Source organism: Bactrocera latifrons, unplaced genomic scaffold, assembly GCF_001853355.1.
Source record: "Bactrocera latifrons isolate USDA-ARS-PBARC rearing strain unplaced genomic scaffold, ASM185335v1 scaffold_49, whole genome shotgun sequence".
Lineage (NCBI taxonomy): Eukaryota > Metazoa > Arthropoda > Insecta > Diptera > Tephritidae > Bactrocera > Bactrocera latifrons.
In genome coordinates this window covers 978795-994777 of record NW_017537145.1, presented here as the reverse complement: position 1 = coordinate 994777, position 15983 = coordinate 978795, and the positions used below count along the sequence as shown (strand labels likewise).

Here is a 15983-nt window from a genome sequence, read left to right as displayed (position 1 = left end):
CTTTATAAAATATTTGTTGTCCTTACAAAGTAAATTTAATCCGGCAGGTCTTTTCTTGATATCAAATAACGTTTTTGGATAGAGCTAGCAATACGTTTGGATACTAACCTTTTTATTTAGTGCTTATGAGTAAAGAAAATGACCGATATACCTCATTTTCGCTATCAAAACTTACAAAAAACCAGGGTTAGGAATTGTTTAATTGAACAATTTTGATTTAAAAGAAGATTTTAGATCTGTAATCCCAAACCGTCCCATCTATATGTTTTGTGACACCCGACTGAAATTTTGCCCAAGTCGTTTTCTCACCAAGACCTACTCTTTTGTCGTAATGGCCGATATCGGAGCAGCTGTGAAAATTCTGTAAAGTATGTGTTTCGCACAGTTTTTCCAACTTCGTAGTAACTCAGACCAACGTATAGAATGACTTGGCGCATTTTATGTCGACCTAATAAATTGAAAACGTGCAAAATACAGCTTGTATAAGAACTGAAGCACCTTGACCATTCCAAGCAACATCGGTTCGCTCTATGGGCTCTTGAAAAGTTCCAAGCCAACTTTTGTTCAGCCATAAGCCCATTTATAGCTCAATGGGTATTATATAAGCAAAATTTCTGCGTTTGGGACGAAGAGCAACCTAAAGAGATTCAAGTGTGACAGCCAAAAACACAACGGTTTGGTGTGGTTTCTGGTCGATTAGCCACCAAGAAACTTTAACTTAAACTTTTTTCCTGTGGGTTATGTAAAGTCTATGCGGGCCTTAGAGTAAAACATCACGTGTGTCATTCACCAATTACCAGTCGAAGTGCTCGATTGAGTCGCGGCCAAAATTTTAAAGAGATAATATTCAAAAAATAAATGCCAAAGAATGTTCTTTCGCATTATAATAAAGATCACCCTTTAATTCATTATTGAGTTTGTCTAGCAAAGTATGTGGAATTATTTTGTAACATCTTTAGAATAAAGTTTTGTATTTAAATATTTCCTCGGCTTTGATTATGGCAAGTTGCATGAGTATGACATGTTCGATTACACCTGAGTTTTTATAAATAAATAAAAAATGAAAATGCTAATTCAAACATTTTTTTTAAGATTTTCGTTATTTATTTATTGGACTGAATTACATTCAAAATCGTCGTAACGAACATAATTAATCGATAAACAGCATTTTTTATGAAACTAAATTCTGTTGAATGTTTATACAGGTGTGTAAATGACTCCATGGGAGACAATTCAAATATGCAAAATACTTGCTGCCTTTTTCGATTTACATTTATTTATAAATATTTATTGTTTCTTTATAAATTTTCGGCACAAATTTGCGACTAAGAATGGACCAAAGTTTTAGTTTCTTAGATTTGGTTTTTTACTTTTTATAATATTCACTTGTCACATTTCATAACCAAAATACAAGTTTTTTGACAATTAACACTAAGTTTTTACAAATTATAAAATTACAAAATATAACGAACTTAACACATTCGCGTGTGTGTCTAATATTATTAATAATAAATATGTATGTGTTTATGTTTCTTCCTTCGAGTGTAACGTATAACTAGTCTATATGAACATACGCCTTTCTTGCTGTTCAAACAGAGCGAGTACATTCAGCTAACGGTTATTTATCAATTTGACTAATATTTACGTGTCTATTATAGTAGAACTACAGCTATGAAATTCGACTAACGTATTATATACCTTCGTTTCACTTCAGTTTTTTCTGCGAAATGAGATTACTGAGTAGGTATCTCCGAGATCAGTGACTGAAATCACTACTTACACATTTACACAGTTTCAACGCAACTACGTTTTCGTATGTATTTATGAATGCCAATAAACATGCAGTCATTTGACGCTTGTCACGTGTCAGATACACGTCACAGGACAGATATAGATGCAACTAATTAATATCTACTATTACTTAGACAGAAGAATAGGCAGAGCCAAATGCGCTGATACGCAGAGAGAGCGAGAGAGAGATAGAGTTTGAGAGGAAATGAGAGAGACAAGGAGTTTATGGAAGTTTGTGAGTAGCACAAGTAGTGTTTTTGTGTAGTGGAAGTGAGAGAGAGAGAGAAAGCAGTAAACGCATGAATATTGTACACCTTAAAGTATGCAGCATGAGCGTTCCATTTTCTTCTCCATCTTTGGCATCTCTTGTAGCGCCAGCTCGACATGCTTTCGCGCCAACCACGACTGCTTTTGCAGACGATTCACAATAATTCGGTAAGTGCCGATTATATCGCTACGTGGACCATTTTGTATGGAGGCACGCAACATTGCAGAGTTGACGCCCAGCTCGTCAAGCAGCTGACGCGCCTCATATTCTAGCGGTTTCACTAATGTCAAGTCATCGGTATCCGTTGGCAGCATGATAAAATCTCCCGTTTCAGCATCGTAGTTTTTGAAAAGCGGACAATCGATGACTACATCTGCATTCCATTGACGATTCTCACAACTGTTACCATTAGCCAAATGCCGTTCCTTCTCCAATTCCATTGGGCTAACTTTCTTCTTTAGCGTGCCGCAGAAGAAAGAACGTTTTGGCGTGTTTGGCTTTGATGGTTCTTTCGACAGTTCGTTGGGCAGATCACGATTGATTTCGATCGGATGTAAAAAATTATCGACGAATACACCGTCATTTTTGCGTGCATTCATATTAATAGGCGGCTTATTGGTTACCTCCATGTAGCGTTCGCGCAATGAATACGATTTGCGCAGGCGTCGTGACTTTGAGCGCACCCAGAAACCGGAGCGCTTGACGGGCTTCGTTCGTAAATTGATCTCATATTGCATGAGTTCGGCGCTGAGTTTTGGATAGCAAACGAATTGACTGGTGAGCATATCGTCAATGGTGGGACGACGTGCGGGGATGTGGATGAGAATGCGTTCTGAAAGTAGAGTAATAAAAATATGTTTATCAAACATTAAAAATATTACATTTATAATAAATGAACGGATAAGCCAAAGGACTAAAATTTATCAGAAGTACGTGCCCGACGGCAGCACTAGAAGTCATCTTGAACTCTGGTAGTCAAGCGGCCCAAGCAGTCAAAGCGATCTCAGCTTAGCGTTATGCTTACGCTTATGAGTTCGCAATCCAGTACACCTCATCTGGGTGATGGGTCACAAAAAGGTAGCTGGGAAAAAAATGATTGAAGAACATACCCGCTCTGCACTTGCATTCAGGATGGTAGTACCGAAATCCTGCATTGCAGTTGGGCCACTTACCGTAAAGGAGTTGCTTCGTAAAGACAGTATGAGCAAATTGTTGGCAACTACAGGAAAAGTTGTTAATCGGTATGTACAACTTCACTAGGTTTAAAAGCGTAATCGATCTGCTGAGACACAAATTCTGGCTACTTCTGGCATTTTACAATGGTCACTATAGGCACAAGAAGAAACTATTTAACTGGATTATACACTCTTTAGTAAACTGGTGGTTCTACGACATGGAGCCGAAAACTTTTAAAGAGTCTTTAGATGCAAGATCAAGGAGATCACACCATCTCAATAGCATCGAACGGTCTACTAGTATATATTTGTGCTTCATTGTGACAGAAGGGAGCGCAAAAAGAAATTAGGTTATCATGCAAGCTTAAACTTATTAATATCGATCTATGAGATGCATGCAATGTAACTACATACTTGTCGAATCGAATATGGACACAATTCAACATACTTTTTACAAATTAACTTTATTTGCACCATTAACAGATACTTACGGATAAGTCTTATGCATGGTAAACTCAATTGTCCGGGCAGCAGGTAGTCTCCTTTCAATATCGCCGCTTTCAGGCCCGGTATGGTGGGCGCCCGAAATGGCATATTACCGACAACCATAAAATAAAGCAAAATACCAAGCGCCCAAACATCCACCGGCGCGCCGACATAGTGATCATCGGAGAACAGTTCAGGAGCAGCATACGGGGGCGAACCACAAAATGTGTCCAGCTTCTGATTGGCACCTACACGTGTGAGGTTGGAAAATAAAAGAATTAGAAAAATCAAATACTCACAAATATTTATAGAAATAGAGAGAGACAAATATAAACTCATTATCCTTCTTTCAGGTTTTCAAAAGAAGCGTTACAAAAGTAGACGGATAGGGACAGTAAACGACGCCATATGTTTTCCCGCTCTTTTGACATTTCCTTCCGTAAGGCTTGCCATTTTATTTTCCAACTCCGAGTCGAAATTATTAAAATTTGCTACTGAAATTCAGAGTCAGTAGCCTCAACTTTACGAGCACTACGTCCAAATTATGGTCATCATAATCGTCCTGTCAAATAAAGAATTGAGCATTTAGAGCAAAGATTTGAGTTCACAGGTCCAGAACAAAATGTTCAGTTCATGTGTCAGTGGGACAAAGAAGTGCCCGCTGTGTCGAGAATATTGCTATTGCTAGTGCATCAATTGAGGAAGACCCAAATCAGTCCTTCACACGTCTCTGTGATGTAGTTGTGATGAATTTTGCTAGTGATGCTTGGCTGAGCTGTAAGTTGTAACTCCGTTCTTTCTACTATACTTTGCCCCAAACGTAGTTTTGAACTGATGTCCTGACAAGCTGATGACAAGGGCAAGCAAATGGATAGTGTTAAGGACAACTTTATTCAAATAAGTGAGCAAAAGATGAAGAAACAAAAATGGTAGATAACGAATAGAATTGTTCAACTGAAAGTGATGCAAAAGGTGGTTCAAAATAAACTCATTGAAACTGGTTAGGATTCCAACTGTGGGCACTTCGTTCCCAATAAATGGAAAAGAAAATGAAGTTTAAACGAATCAATATAACCTCATGGTAAGGCTAGTCTTTAGGTCCAACAAGATGGCGCTACATGTCATATCACCAACGAAATAATCAATATATTAAAAGGAATTTGATGAGCGCATTACCTCCAGTCGGCGTATGTCGTGGTCTACAAGGTCGTGCGACTTAAGACTGTTTGATGGGGCGTTACTTGAAGTTGTTTGTCTATGCAGTAATGCTCGATTATGCATTTAAGCTTGGCATCTTGGAAGATAATATTCTGCGCATTATTTCTGACATACGGCCTCAAATGCTACAAAAAGTGATTGAAGAGCCAGCTGCGACGATCACTTGTCTTCTTGAAAACCCTTTCAAATATCAGAGATGTTCATGACTGTAGAAGCTTGAACAGGGGGGTAAAATAACCAATGTATCACAGTGCAACTGCTCTACTGCTTCAGGGATACTTAACTCATTAAGAATCTGCAGACTTTATCACATTGCGGATTAATATACCTAGCATCAAGCTATAACACTGCGTTTTTAAAACACATACTTCAAAGTTATTTTAAGTGCTGAGCTTTCAACCGACTCCGCAATTTATCTTAAAAAATTTTAATAATGTTCTGAATATTTCATTTGCTCATAACTTAAACCAAATAAACCGAGGTCCAGGTACATAAATTATTTGCAACAACAAAGCTTTATGAAGTATTTTAATAACTGAAATATTTCTCGCATTGGCCATCCATTGGCACTGTTTACACACAAATAAGCCCTCGTTATTGAAAGCAACTTTGTTGGGAAGAAATTGTAATTCTTTACACTTACATACAAACAAACGCATATATACCACCAGCACACCATTGTCACTCACCATTGATAAGTTGTGTGCTAAAACCGAAATCAGCCAGCTTCAAGCGATCCTCTGATAGCAGTAGCACATTTTCAGCCTTAATATCGCGATGCACAAAGCCCAAGCTGTGCTGTAATTTATCACCAAACGCCAGGCGTAGACGGAAGCAGCGCGAAACATACAAAAACAAAAATAAATACAAAATGTTTGTGAGTGAACAGCAGAGGGGGAAGCCTTGAAGGTAAACTGGGCAATAAGTACAGTGACAGAAAACACAAATCGCAATTCAATGGACAACTGGTCGCTAACACCGTCACATGGCAGGCCGAGTGCTCCACTCAGTGTGTCCTTTCGTATTGCCGCCGGCTGGTCGTCGCTAGCTGACTGCTTTCTGGCAGACTACTACGATTGCCTGTACAGAACATAAAGTAAAATATAATTGCCAGCTGCTTACCATGTGTTTTACGGCTAACAACAGCTGCTTGAACAAGGGCGCAGCGTGTATCTCCCGCAGCGGGCCACCCTGGGTGATGTGATTGTAGAGCTCGCCGCCGCGTATCCACTCGGTGACAAGATATACACGTCCCAAAGTCTCCACCACTTCGAAAAGTCTGCGTCAAAGATAAAAGCGAAAAAAAATATATAAAAAAATTTAAACTTATACAACAAGTACTTGTTTGCACTATACATATGTATGTATATGTATATAAAGGCTGGTGCGGTGCAGAGCAGCGCAATAGGATGAAAAAGCGGGAGGAAACAGCAAAGTGGCAGAGTCAACGTCAGATTTTTATGCCACTGCGCGTTACGTTGTTATTTTTCATTTTACTCGATTTTTCTTCAAGACCGATGCATTGGATGCTGTAACTTGCAAAGGCTAGGGAGCCGTAATATATTCATATATAAATGTTTCTGTACCATATAGGCGTACACACACTCTCATATAAGAAGAGATTGTTTTCAAACAAATTCTGTCAAATAAGTAACGGTTTTTGTTTTTGTGAAACAGTTGACTGAGGTCAGGGTCGACTGACTAAAAAAATGTATGAATTGTAGGACTAGAGCCTTTATCTCCAAAAACCTGTTTTTAATTCGTTTCTTTCTTTGGCAAAGATTATTGGAACAGTGCAATAGCTCTCGATGGCAATGCGTCATGCTCTATGCCCATTGAAAGCAACATCTTCATACAATTTTTTAAGAATATCGCATTGATTGCCGAAATCTTGACTGAATTATTTGAAAAGCAACTTCTGCATCTGCTCTACTATTGAGACATCAGTTATGCGCTCTTAGCCGAATTAACAATAGCGCGCCAGTCGTTTCTTCTTTCCACTTTTGGACACCATGCGAGATACCAAGCGCAGCCAGGTTGTTCTCCAACTAAGCCTCTTTCTCTGCTACTACCGGCGGGTACTGCGTCGAACACCCTCAGAGCCGGAGTGTTGTCATCCACTTGAACAACATGATCTAGTTGTCGCAGCCTCAGCCTCTTCATTCGCTGTCAATGTCGCCGTATATCTCGTACAGCTCATCGTTCCATCGACTGCGGTACTCGAAGTTGCCAGGACGTTAAATCTTCCACAAAACTCTTGTCCCGAATACTAAGAAGCCTAGAGGATCATTGTCCATGCCTCCGCACCATATAGCAAGACGGGAATAATGAGGGAATTGTAGAGTTTGGGTTTTGTTCGTCGGGAGAGAATTTTTTTTTAATAGCTTAGTCAGTCCGAAGTCCCATTTGTTTCGCTCCTTTGTTCAACCTGGATTAAGCAGAATTAACGTCGCGGTTGTTATGGCCAATGATATGGATGCCTTCTGTATACCCCAGCAGTTATACACTCTCGTAGAAAACTGTACCTTAGCTCTAAGCTCTGCAGCTCGAATTACTTTCCAGCTGCAGATTGAGTATGTCTCACGATAAGGAGTTCCCTTGTCTAAAATCTCGCTTAGTATCGAACGGCTCTGAGAAGTCTTTGCAGATCCTGGAGTTTTTTTTATCGAATTCGCTAGAACTAAATGTCGACCACTTTAAAGTATTCTGCGACATAATAATTTTTGTCGCTATCTGTGCCATATTTCGTTTTCCACTCCATTACCATAAATATATTTCATGACGTGGGCGCAAAAGACAAGTTACTTATTTGACAGAGTGTGCGAGTAAAAATACACACCAATTGGCATGTGTTTCATATAGTCTCTTTACCCCTTTTTTCACAGTACCCTATCATTTTCCGCCCGCTTCGCCTTCTTACCTTAAAATATTGGGATGATGTACGCATTCGAGCGTTGCTATTTCACTGGAGAGCATACGCAACGCTTTCGCATCCAAGCCACCACGGTCAACTACTTTGATAGCCACTTTGTCTGCAAAACAAAAACAAAAAAAGGAAATAAAAATGGCAATCACAGTGAATAAGAATAAAAGAGTGGAAAGACACACAAAGTCAGAAGTGAGTCAGCTTTTTCTCGGCTGAGCCTTGAACAACAAATGATTGTGCGGGCTTTGGCATTTACATGAATGGTACTCGACTTAATGGATATGTGATTTGAGTGAGGAGGACAAGTCTATGAGCATTTTTTGTGGAACATAGTGAAGCTTCGAAACATGCAACGTTAGAAATGTTTGGTGAACTTTGTGAAGTCTGCATTTTTTACTTTTAGGTGGTTTTGTTGTAAGACAAGCTCATAATTCTTCTTTTTGCATCATGTCTTTTTTTAAAGCGAGCGACAAAAGAATACTCATTAATAATTGACTTCAATGATCTTTGGAAATAGGAAATAGATGTAAACATTTTTGTAAAATCACTTAATGTTGTTTTTATTAGAGTTTTACGTTCTTTGCATACTCGCTTGCAAAAAGGCCACTATATCATTATCAAAACCTCGAGCGCTTACCGCGTGTTAGTTGGTGTACAGCTAATTTGACTTTGGAAAAGTTGCCACGTCCAATATCGCCGCAAAATCTGTAAAGACCGATGCGCCGGCCTATGGTTACCTGAGAGTTAAAATAAAATAAAATTGAATTAATGTTATGATGAAATTTTATAAAGAATTTATTTACAAATATTTATTTCCCGTTTCAATAGTTTGGTGGACACTACTCTATAATGCTAATAGTCGTATAAATTTCCACAAAAATAAATTGTGGCTGACTCACTTAATTACAACGCTGGTCCCTTGCGGTTCCTAATTGTCTAAAGGATATTTCTTTAGGAACTAAACTTCTAAAATTATATTCTTTTTTCTACAATATAATCTGTGAAAATATTTTTAATTCATGGAAAATTACGTTTTAAGGAAAGAGCAAGATTTAAAATTTTTTTATATAAATGTTGTGCCTATTTACTGTCAATGGGAGCAAAATTGACAAAGATGTCGCTGTTTCATGAACACGATCAGAGGTTCAAAATAAAGTCCTTTTTTCCACAACTAAAATATATATGTTAATATTTTTTTTATTTTACAATAGCAAATTAACCAATTTTTCACAATAACTTCTTTCCTTCAAAGTTTTCTGATAAAGTGAAAAATTGATATTTTGAAAAACACCAGCTTTACTTGGACGTAGCGATTGTCCAAAGAAATAATGTTGAGTCAGGTGTAAAGAACATTGTATATAAAGTTTATTACAAAGTTTGTAACACCAAAAAATAAGCATCTGACCATGCATAAGTGGCAATTGTTTATAGGAAAAAGAAATTTCTAGAAAAAACTTACAAAATAATGAAACTTTAGGAGACTTTGAGCGAGATTCATTTTTAATATATCTTTATAGGCTTGTAGGCTGTTAAGGTCTTAAGTAATTGGTTGGCACATATCAATGCGAACTTCATAAGACTGAGTTACATCCCGGCGACCTGGATACGAGTCAGAGCTACGTTCATCCCGAAGGCTGTCAGCGGCTCCCACGTTACGACCAAGGATTTCAGGCCCATCAGCCTCTAATCTTTTTAACAAGCAACTCTCGAGAAACTGATGGACTGGTACATAGGGAGGCGCATTCCGAGGGATCATTTATCAGGAGCGCAACATGCTTATTGTGAAAGTAAGTCTGTGAATACGGAGAGAGTTAAGTTCTGTCTCTTCTTCTATGGATCCTGGTCGTTAACGACCTGAATGTAATATCTTGGCTGTCGGGCGATTGCCTATGTCAAAAGAAAGTTCCTGAGTACCTGAGTTGTAGAAGATACAAAATCCCGGTGCAACCGGTGCCGCAAATATAAGACAACCGTCTGCAACCGGTGAATATAATGAAATATCTAGGGCTCCTGCTGAATTGTAAGCTTCCATGGAAGCCGTATATCATAGAGAGAGTAAAAAAAGTTTCGATTGCTTGTACATCCGTAGAGGAACCATTGAAAAAAGGTGAGGTCTCGCACCGAATGTGGTCTTCTGGCTTTACGACATAGTCAAGCCCATTATGCTTTGTGGATCCTTTATGTAGTGGAGGGCTCTAGAAAACACCACAAGTAAAAAAATCAGAGAACGTTCAATGAGCTGGGCTCATCAGCATGTGTGGTGCACTAAGGTCTACTGCAACCATGGCACTTAAAGCCATCTTGCACATATTGCCTGCAGACATCGTCAGAGTGCGTATGGCTGTGAACGTTGCTATCAGACTCAGAAAAAATGGGTTCCTAAAAAATAATGTGTCTGAACACTCGGAAATTCCCACTCACTTTACTTTGGCTTCATACTGGATCACTTGGATCATGGACCGACCTCTGACGTCTCCTTCTCTGTCCCTATATCGGCGAGGAAGTTGTGGGTGTAAAGAAGCCGTTGGATGAGAGGGGCAGTTTGCTTCTTTACGGATAGGTCATAGCTTGGGGGAAGATTAGTGAAGGAGTTTACTGTGTGCAGTGTTTTCCAGCTGTTAAAGCAACAGTGGATGTATTGCTCAGGAGTGCAATCTCCTTCAGAGAAGTGACCATCCACTCAGATAGCAGAGCGGTGATACTAGCCCTGAACTCATTAACAGAGCGTTTAGGGCTGGTCTAGCCTCTGAACCAGATCGATCGCAAGAGATCTTGTGATCACCTTGACCTCAGTAAGGCTAGCCTCTTCTTAGTTGTATGACTTTGCCCTATTAGCGTTCACGCAATAAGGCTGTCATCTGCAGAAGCTGTATACAAGAAGATGAGGTGTAAACGACTCAACACTTCCTTCTTGACCGTCCCGCATTTCGGAGGTCAAGACTCAAACACTTCTGAGCACATATCTTCAGACATGCCTGACTGAAATAGAAATTAAGCGCCTGTCCAAAATTGTAATGGGTACTAAGCGTTTTGCTAGTGTATAAGTTCAAACATAGGAGTTCTTCTTTTCTATGGCATCTTTGATCAGCCATCTAACCTAACCTAACGATGACATATATCGTGCTGCCATAAGTCTTTGGATTTTTTGCAATAGCAGGTATCTTTTTCTTTCTGGTTGTTAGAATAAGGGATAAGTTTTTTTTGTTGACCCCATATTACTTAGAAAATTAGTTTGTCTTACTATACTGAAGGAAGGCTTTTAAGCCTATAGCAGCTAGAGACAATAAAAAGAATGAGAGTTATTAGAAAGACCAGCTAACAAATAAACCGTATTTTGCTGATTTTTAGAAAAACTAGCAGCGAAACGCATAGTTTTGTAGTTTACTGTTATTTGTATAAAATGTAGCTAAATAATAATAGCTATTCTAAGCTTATATTATTGTACTCACTTCGGGAATCAAAGGGAGAGTTGTGACTTGTGACTTATCAGGATTGTCAGTATCTTATTATTCATTTAAATTATACACTTATAAGACCAAATGTTGATAAGGATTGCCTTAAACTCTAACTAGCAGCTAATTTAATTTACTTGTCGATATACATATCTGCTATGCCTTGATCTAAAACATTTTGTAATCGCTAATTTTATGTAACAAAGCAGTATGCCACTTAATGCACCTTAAATACCCATGAGCTTACATGAACGTTTATTATTGAAATGAATGCACCCATACACATGCAAAAGTGTATATGCAGATATCATGACTTCAACGCCATGTGTTGCTTATTAACGATATCTAATTATTATTGATTATCACCTACGCTTGCTAAGTGAAATTCACATCAGTATTATAAACACACACATGGTGTTGCATCAGAAGTACATTGTATATATATGTATAGTATATATTAACGTAATACATGTGTCGAACGTGAGCCCAAAGCGAATGAATTTCACATCACTCATACGCCCCGGTCGCCAGTGCGCACTGTGTCAAATCGTCGTTGTAATGTCGCTTGTGCTTATCATTCTCAGCCCTCTGCTGTTGGCAACTTTAAAATGTCAAATACTTGACACGTCAATCGAGCTATGATATGCTGCAGATGGAAGGGTATTTGTGAAATCTATGGCAAATCAGGAAATTTCATGGCAAAATTCCTGACTACGAGCGAATACTATGAACTCGTGTTTGGTAATGGTGTATACAATTCAGAAGATTTGAAGGGTGCATTCTTTCATTATTTCCGAGTTTTCTGTCCCATTTTATAATTTCTTTAATACATATTACATTTACGAAGGAGAGTACGAGGCTGTCGGGTGATAGTCTATGCAGATAAGCTTGCTCTCACAGTTAAAGAAAAAATCCTGGATACCATTTATGCGTTAAGATAAGGGAAGCATAAGGGACAGTTTGCAGCTATCAATTCATGTAAAACAGAACTGATTATATATTGCTGGTGGTATAGAAAGCTATCGTGGAAGACCAATGTGGAAGGAATTAGTTGCCTTATATTGATGTAAAGGAGTTATTGGGAAGTTGTGGGAATTCTTACTAAAGGTTGTGCTTCAGTTTGAATAATCGTAGTTATGCCAATAACTTTGTGTGGTGTATTTGTCTGGTAGAGGGCGCTCGGTAAGACCACACTCACTTAATAGGTAGATTATGTTCAACGAGCTACTTTTATTAATATCAGTAGTGGACTAGGTATAAAACCGATTATGGCACCAAATGCCATTCTACATTTAAGACCCATTGGCATAGCTTCTCAAAACGGCATACCTCCTAGGGATATGTATGTGGATGCGGCGAAGTATCTGAAGAGCCGCAGTGAGCGTTTCGTGTTTTTTCTTTTCTATCAAGGTAGCAACAAATGCACTTGTCCGAAGTGCGGTTACTTTTAGGGAGATGTTCATCACTCCGATATCAGATTTGTTATACTGGCCTTTAGCTCGCTCGATGACTTTGCAAAAAGGCACCCTTAGCCAAATTCGAACCTATGAAAATGGAAACGAGCAGGTCTCTTCCTTTTTTGTATTTTTGGGCCGCACACGTATTAAATTTAAGAGAACAAGGGGAACGGACAGTTTCATTCTCTCACTTTATGCAAATTTACCCACAGCGCTAAGAACGTTGTTGTTGTTGGTGTTTACTTGTTTTGCAGCTGCTTCTTTACATGAATATGTAAAGCATATGTAGCTTTCGAAGCTTATCAGAGGATTGCCAGATCAAAGCCCGGTGTTGCCCGTTTTATCCAACATGATGTTCTTACCATCATCATATTGCCTTGCTCCAACTTCACCAATCCGGTACTGCGGTTTTACCTTTCTTTGTGCTATTTACCGTTGCTACTGCTTTAATTGCCTCAATCGCGATTTGCATGCATCGAATTTGTGCGGTTGATAAACCTTTTACGGCAACCAGTTCTGCCCGAAGGCAAATATGGCAAAGAGCAAAGACCCCTTACGTATTCCACACACATATGTATATATATCCGTTAGGGGCACAATCTGGCGACCATGCCAAAATATGTACTTGAATTTTGGTGTTGGTTATTGTTGTTATTGTTGTTTAAGTACACATGATGAAACATATGAGCATTACCGTTATAACAATATTTGCACAAGACGGTACACAATTAATCCATCAGAGGAAATTATACATTTTTTCATTATTAAATTTAAACGCCTCAGTGATTGCGTGCCGAGTGGTCGCCTGGTAACAACCAACAACCCCACCCTGTTGAGTTTGTGCTTCGACCAAAGTTCTTACACTTCAGCGCTCAGCTTTCATTACCAAGGCAACTTGACAGAGTGCTTTATTACTGTTTCTATGCATTTTCGTTTCCATTGTTGTTGTAATTTCGTAGCTTTGGCTTAACGCCTGCGGGTCATGACTGTTCGACTGACGTAATAGCCATGTTAAATGCATGCATGAATGTGTCTAATGTGCGGTAACGGGGCGCACTCAAGTTGTTGAAATGGTCGAAAGGAAATACTATTGCAATTTCTCCTGTAATTTTGAATCCTTGCAAAATAAATTAATAACCGATAAGCGGGCCGGGCTGAGTCGATTTAGCCGTGACCGTCTGTCTAACCGTCTGTCTGTATAAACGCGAACTGGAAATTAAGTTTTTGTCGCCCCTTTCCCCACAAAACGCTACTAATTTATCGGGCAAACTGATCGGTCTACCTAGTTTTCACTGTTTGGCACCAATTGGGGATTCCGTAGCCAGGTCCTTCTCAACCTGGTCTTTGTAACGGAGTGAAGGTCTTCCTCTTTTTCTACTTCCCGCGACGGGTACTACGTCGATTACTTTCAGGTGGCCTTTGTCTCTTAATTCGCTTAACTATGTCAATGGCGTCGTGTATCGCATCGCTCCATCGACTGTCGTATTCGTCATTGCCAACTCACAAAGGACCGTAAATCTTCCGCAACATCCATTCACTCAAAAACTGGTCGCCTTGTCTGAAGCCTCATTTGATATCGAATGGTTCGAAGAGTTCTTCCCCGATCCTGACAGACCTTTGAGAATCGCTCAACAGCTTACGCAGCCGTATCAGATTTTAAGGATGGGGTAATATGTCGAAGTTAACGCAAATAAGGGAAGTTGTTAAAGCGCTATGCAGTTGGGAGTGACCAGAAACGATTATTTTACATATGGCTCAAGCAGCTCAAGAAGGCGAACCATTCCTCCCCAGAGTTGTGCGTAAAAAACGCCCGCATGAAAAGGAAACAGTAGCCTCTGATAAAAGTTCCCGCCAAGAAACGATGGTCATTTGAATTTTTTCGTTGTAATCTCGCTACCTATATACCAACTAAGCAGATCTGATAATGATTTAAAAGTGTTCAAAGGTTTGTCACCTGTTGTACATTTTTCCGAACCATTTTTTAAGGTGTTAATAAATCTAGGACGTAGTCTTTTTTTGTTAATATCTATATCTGCTTCTGTGTTGCTTTGTACCCGGCTAACTAGTATTTTAAAACAGGTTGTAGTCTGGTCTCAGCAGTAACTGGCTAGGCATGGAAAACAACCTATAGAAGTAGTTAGTACAGCAACAAAGCTAGCGACACATTTTCTATGATCCTAAATAATCTATCAGTATATGTATTATCATTAATTTTACATCACAGCCGTTTACCGTTGCGCGTGCACATAATATAATTTGCAAAACTATTTTTATTTTTCGGTCCACTATTTCAACGTTCTTTATTAGTATATTGTTTTATTTTTGCATTTTTGTTGCTTTATCGTATGCCGACAATTACGGCAATTGGATTTCGCTACAATAAAAATAAATACAAAAACATTTGCAAGCCCTTTTTATAATTTTCCTCCCTAACCACGTACTCAGTGAGGAAAAGCCTTACAAGTTCGACGTCTTCGACCGTTTCTCCGTTCAAGTCTAAGTTCAAAGCCGTCGATGTGCCGCTATTTGTCTGGTTTGTCGCACTTTCCTATATACTCAAGCTTAAACACGGTCTAAGTATTAGGTTCATAGACCTCTTTATCTATTACATGCCGTTGCGGTGGTGAGCGTTATAAGCAAATATCTACACTTACATAGCTTTTGCGCGAGGTACACAAAAGAACGGCTGAAAATGTAACGGTATAAATGAGAATTGTGCAATCGACCACGAAATATAGCCACATGTGCCACCCTGGAAGGGTGTGGAATTAAGGAAATGGCTTTGAGGTATTCGACATATATATTAATCGGTTTATTGGCCTATAAAAAAACTTGTAATTCCTTTAGATATGTCATAAGATGAATTGACTGATAGTATTATTTTCAATGGATTTCTCGTATTTATGCTAACTAAAGAATGGGACAGCTCATCGTTCCATCGAATGCGATATTCGCCGTGGTCAACGCGCAAAGAACCATAAATGTTTCGCAGAAGTTTTTTCTCGAAAACTCGCTACGTCGAATCATCCGTTGTTGTCATTGTCCAAGCCTCTGCACGATATAGCTCGACTGGAATTACGAATATGAGTGACGTATAGAGTTTTGTTTTTGTTTATCGAGAGAGGACTTTGCTTCTCAATTGCCTACTCAGTCCGAAGTAGCACCTGTTGGCAAGAGTTATCCTGCGTTGGATTTCTAGGCTGACATTGT

General features: G+C 39.0%; 1 protein-coding gene across 1 annotated transcript in view; it reads right to left on the bottom strand.

Annotated features, from left to right (window-relative positions):
- Positions 1 to 1087: 1087 nt before the first annotated feature.
- LOC108973582 (serine/threonine-protein kinase kin-29) overlaps positions 1088 to 15983 on the bottom strand; it is a 17569-nt gene continuing 2673 nt past the window's right edge. Inside the window, exons 2-7 of the mRNA XM_018940947.1 lie at positions 8502 to 8601; positions 7859 to 7970; positions 6061 to 6217; positions 5628 to 5736; positions 3726 to 3968; positions 1088 to 2891 (exon numbers count right to left, since the gene is read on the bottom strand). Coding sequence (XP_018796492.1) covers positions 2107 to 2891; positions 3726 to 3968; positions 5628 to 5736; positions 6061 to 6217; positions 7859 to 7914 — 1350 coding nt within the window. The 5' untranslated portion in view covers positions 7915 to 7970; positions 8502 to 8601 and the 3' untranslated portion in view covers positions 1088 to 2106. The remainder of the gene's footprint in view (positions 2892 to 3725; positions 3969 to 5627; positions 5737 to 6060; positions 6218 to 7858; positions 7971 to 8501; positions 8602 to 15983) is intronic.